Source organism: Vigna angularis, chromosome 6 (genome assembly GCF_016808095.1).
Source record: "Vigna angularis cultivar LongXiaoDou No.4 chromosome 6, ASM1680809v1, whole genome shotgun sequence".
In the NCBI taxonomy this organism is placed as follows: domain Eukaryota; kingdom Viridiplantae; phylum Streptophyta; class Magnoliopsida; order Fabales; family Fabaceae; genus Vigna; species Vigna angularis.
The window spans coordinates 31,778,725-31,783,831 of NC_068975.1; the positions used below are offsets into that span (position 1 = coordinate 31,778,725).

The 5,107-nt window shown below is 27.7% G+C and overlaps 1 protein-coding gene across 1 annotated transcript; it reads right to left on the reverse strand.

Moving 5' to 3' along the window:
• Positions 1-1,263: 1,263 nt before the first annotated feature.
• LOC108342219 (autophagy-related protein 8C) lies at positions 1,264-2,801 on the reverse strand. Its single transcript, XM_017579953.2, has 6 exons — positions 2,642-2,801; positions 2,491-2,544; positions 2,310-2,365; positions 2,176-2,228; positions 1,596-1,714; positions 1,264-1,517 (listed from the first exon to the last, which is right to left on the reverse strand). Exons 2-6 carry the CDS (start codon positions 2,528-2,530, stop codon positions 1,423-1,425), a joined length of 363 nt encoding a protein of 120 aa, XP_017435442.1. The 5' UTR covers positions 2,531-2,544; positions 2,642-2,801; the 3' UTR covers positions 1,264-1,422.
• Between the last annotated feature and the right edge of the window lie 2,306 nt (positions 2,802-5,107).

The window sequence follows — 5,107 nt, forward strand, 5'->3', positions numbered from 1 at the left end:
CCGTTGCAAAAGGAATGCAACAGAAATAAAGTAATGTTTGCATGTGGCAAAATGAGAAACCGAACTCTCTGCCAACGTTCAAAAACAAACGTTTCTTTTGCAATAATATTAATATTTTACAACAATTACTAGGCCTCCCTCAGGAAGTTTGCTAAGATGTAGCAATAATTTACTGAGCCATTGTTTCCCAGTAATGAAAAATGAGGTTCCTAAACAAATCTAACAAAGGTTTAACAATTAATATAGTCTCCTTTTATTGTATCCACGGCACATAAGAGAGTGAAAGCTGGGGAGCGAAGCACCATGTTGGGCTGATGGTGAATGGGGTGCAAGTTGTACTGGTGCTATGGAGGATGATGGCACTATATCCCAAAAAGACTCCCGCAAGAACAAGAATTTGGTTACCAAAGTCAAAGAAGATGCAAGGATAGGTGTGCAGAAGATTAAAAAATTTGTTTCACATGGACCAAAAGCCAACTCAAGAGAAAGGACATCCAAACAGTTGGGAGGATCCAAATCTACCTTTCATTCTAAACAATATTAATTTGACCCCAACAAACTCAGGTGTGAAAAGTTTATTTTTCATTAATTTCTTTTATATTTCCATTAATAAACAGGGAAAGAAACCCTCCAATGTACATATACTTGTTTTCCGATATAAGATTTTCCATTCATTATTTTTATTCCATTTTTCAAAAGAAAAAAAAAACATCAGTGGCTAGAGAGTTTATCCTAAGGAAACCCACTTGAAGATGAGTGGGTTGATATATGTATTGCGAATCGCTGCATCATTGGCAATTGGAGCCCAATGTTCCTTTTTATAAGGTGGATCTGTTTCAGAGAGAAAACATTAATAAAAAATTGATAGATTTTTCTTTCAATGTAAATCACTGTTTAGTTTTTAGAAGTAAAGAAACTTCATTTTTTTAGTCCAATGTCCCATTCATTCTGAAAAATATACTTTAGATTCCAGAAAACTCAATCCACAAGAAATTAACGAAATGTAGAAAGAAATACCCTAAGTTCGGACAACCCCGAAACCTCGTTACTGGATATTAACTCCTATTAATTTGTTCTTAAAATAGTTTGTATGAGCCCACTACTGAGTTTGTGAGAAGTGTTTGTGCAAAAATTACTTTCCTACTTCAAAACTTTGTATCAATAGTGCTCTTCCATACTTTTCACGCAAAAAGCAGTATAAAAAAAAGTATATCAACGTTACTAAAACCCAGCAACACGACTCAAATGCTTGGTAACACAGAATTTTCCAAAAGGACATGCATTGATAATCAAATCATAATTCAAAGATAAGTTTAACCAGAGTGTGGGATAACAATACTAAAAAAGGGATAACAATACTAAAAAAGGGCCGTGCACTGAGAAATATCAGAATTTATTTACAGAAGTTAATATGCATTACGCCTAGTGGGATCCGAAGGTGTTCTCTCCACTGTAAGTCATGTAAAGAAAGCCATCTTTATCCTTATTTTCCTCATAAATAGCGGACATCAGAGCAGCTGCAACAACACCAAGGAATCAGTACATACTCATTGCTAAAAAGGTAAAAACATCATTTGGCATGACTGGATACTTACCAGTTGAAGGTAGTGTGTCGTTGATGAAAACAAAAATAGCCTTCTCTGCACCGAGCTTAATCCTTTTGCGGACAACATAAACAAACTGGCCAACAGTCAAATCAGCAGGGACAAGGTATCTGCATCATGACAACAAAGGTGAACCAACTGAGAATCCACGAACGCACAATATCAGATCAACCATACGCATTGAAAGAAAACTATGTCTGGTCCTCCAACTTTCAAACTTATCTCTAGTTTACACCCTCCAATGTTCAAAATAAACTTAAAAAAACTATCGAACTGTATCTCGTAGGTAATTTCACTGTCAAAATAGATCGTTGGATTAGAAAAACACAAAGCCAATATTCATTGGCATTCTGCACATTCATTCGCAGAATACCAACAACAAATGACTTGGTCAAATACCGGTAAAATAAAATAGATTCATTGTAATACTAAGAATCGTATGAGTATATCGTTAATCTTTTAATATCTCATGTAACAAACATACTTCAAACATTTAAACATATTTGATATAATCTCCTCTTCCAATGCGACAAAACGATTATTAAAAACATAACATGAAAAAATCATTTACTTCTTTTTATCAATGTCAGGAATGTCAGTTCTTTCAGCTTTCTCCACAATCACCTGCGCAGAATTGCCATATGTAAACAAAAATGCTTCAACAATAAAAAATAAACAGAGCATCCACATTAACTACAATCTTACAGGTATTCTATCAGGATATTTCTCTCTAATGCGAGAAGCTTCGGCTTGCCTTCTTTCTGAAGCGTTAAAAAGACCAAACGGTTAGCAAAGTCGCGGATGAAGGAATTTCAATCTTCAATTTTTAATTTTTACAATACAAAAGTGTTTTGAATGCCAATGATTATAAGAAATCGAAGAATACCCAAAAGATGTTGAAGCTTGAAAGAGGTTTTGGCGGCCATAATGAAATCGGAATCTGCAGATTTAAAACAACCAAAAAATTAAAAAATTGGGTTCATCACCAAAACCAAAAAAGAAAATAGAATTGAAGAAAAGGAGAAAAAATACAACACCTAAGAACGGAAGAAGGTATGCTCTGAATGGGAGAGAAGGAGATGAAGCAGATGAAATTAGGGTTTGAATTAGCGTAGTTTAGTTGCTTGTGATGTTCTGTTTGAGTCCAACACGAAAACTCTACTTATACTTTCTGCCTACGCCTCGAATCGTCCTTTCACAAGTAAACTTCGTTGGATATATAACCTTCTTCCAAAAAATCACACATTCACACGTAACAGATTTACGTTATATTTTTTCCGTTTTTCAAAATTCAGTTATCTGTTTTAGTTGTTTATAAGTTTAGGTTTTTGTATAGTAGGTTGGGAAGTTATATCTTTTACATTAGTTATTGTTTTAAATTTCATATAGTGCAAAAGCAAATTTTGATGTTAAAGATATGTATCAATTTATAACTTTTGTTTCGTATTTTCACGTTATTGTTACGTTAGTAACAAATATTATTATTTTATATTTAATTTAATTTTTATTATTTTTTCTAGTTAATTTAACATTAATTTAAATTGAAATAGTGTTACAATTTTAAATTAGAATCAAATTTATTATTTATATTTATATTAATATTAAAATTTATTTTTTAACGTATTAAAATAAATTAAATAAAGTAATTAAATATTAAATTACTTTATTAATAATAATTAAAAATTAATTTATATATATTAATTATTTAAATTAAGATTAAGTATTTTTTATCCTTTGAATTTTGATACAAATTGAAATTCGTCATTTTTTAAAATTTGATATATTATTATCTCAAACTTTAAAAATAAATAAATATTTAATTTACGTCAACTTTTTACATATCAATCACTTTGATATTTAAGTTACTTACATTTTTTATATTTTTCCATTTCAATATTTACTAAAAAATGATTTTGACACGTAAAAAATTAATATAGTTAAGTAAAAAAACTATGTTTATATATTTTTAAAGTTTTAAGAGTCAAAGTTTTGTACAATAATAAATTATAATTTTGTTTCAAAGTTTACAAACTAAAAACATATCTATCCTTTAAATTATTATATTATTTTATTTTTCAATTATCAAATAATAATATTTTTAAATTGATTTATTTTAAAATTTAATATTTTTAAGTCAGACCAATATTATTTTTTATTTTATTTTGTTTTAAGTCATACAATACTATTTATCGTATAACTACTATTATATTATTAAATAAATTTATGTTTTACTAACAAAAGTAAGTATTTTAAAATATTATATTATTAATCCTTAATTTTATTTTTTATAACTTTAAAAATAATTAATTTAAACAGTTAAAATTGGTTTAAAAAATAATTTTATAAATATTTAATAGGTCAATTTTAATATAAGGCGGAATTGAATTAAAAATAAATATGTAGGAATTGTTATATGTATTTTTTAAAATTATTTGAATATTTATCTTTTAAAATTTGCTTTTACACTATATTTATCTTTTAAAATAATTATTCATGCTTTATTTGAATATTGGATCTTTCTTTCTTCATTTTTGTTCCGTGATCTGAGTGGTTGTTGTTTCAGATAGTTTTGGTGCTGGTTTCAGTTGGGTTAGGTACAGTAGGTGAAAAATATATGAATATATAGGAAATAAAAGAGGCTTCTCAAACACACATTTTATTTAAGAAAAATACTAATTTTTTATTAGAGTTTTCATGAATAGTATTTTTTAACAGAACCTCCGGAAACAGTGAAAATAAAGTTATAAGATTACTATTTCAAAAATAACATCCTTTCAAAATAAGTTGCAGAAAACAAAATTATATTTTATTTTTTTGAAAAATTTATATGAAATTTTTTTTACAGGTTTTTTTTTTGAAAAATTTATATGAAATTTATATGAAATTTTTTGTTGTGTTTGATTTTTACTGTGAAAGACGTTATCGTCTCGAGGAATAGAATACGAACATAGTGAAATGATAATAGGTTTTGGGTTTCTAAATAGATTTTCTTCTGATTTGAGATTTTAGAGTTTTATGTACAAATTTCGTGATTGAGATGGAAGAAGGAGGAAATTAAAGTTGCAATTTTGCAATTGAAAAAGAAGAATATGGCGTTTCATGGTGGTGGCGACTGATGAGAAGATAATGATTGCGATTATAATTTTGGATTCTGATTTTGTGGTAATTTTTATTGAAGTTTTGTGGTGTTTGTAAGGTGATGGTTCGAAAGAGATAGTGAGTCATGATAGATGGTTTGAACAAAAAATAAGAATTTATTAATAATAAAAGGATACAAAAATAAGAAATAAAACTAATAATTAAAAAGATCAAAATAGATATTAATCTATTTAAATAAATTTTCTATTTCAAAATGTTTAGAAGTTTGAGCATATTGTTACTGATCACATGGTCCCCTAAATATGTAACTTATAATTTCAATTTTAGATTTTATTTTTAAAATTGAAAAAGTAAATTGTAGACAATAAAACTCAATAAAAACATTTTACGTACTCTTAAATATT

What these genes read in the sequence shown, in the direction of transcription:
- LOC108342219 (XM_017579953.2), bottom strand. Translation starts at nt 2,530, where the DNA reads ATGGCCGCCAAAACCTCTTTCAAGCTTCAACATCTTTTGG. An exon ending in CCTGACATTGATAAAAAGAA is followed by an intron (nt 1,715 to 2,175) that starts GTAAATGATTTT and finishes GTCATGATGCAG; the next exon opens with ATACCTTGTCCCTGCTGATT. An exon ending in CGACACACTACCTTCAACTG is followed by an intron (nt 1,518 to 1,595) that starts GTAAGTATCCAG and finishes GTGTTGTTGCAG; the next exon opens with CTGCTCTGATGTCCGCTATT.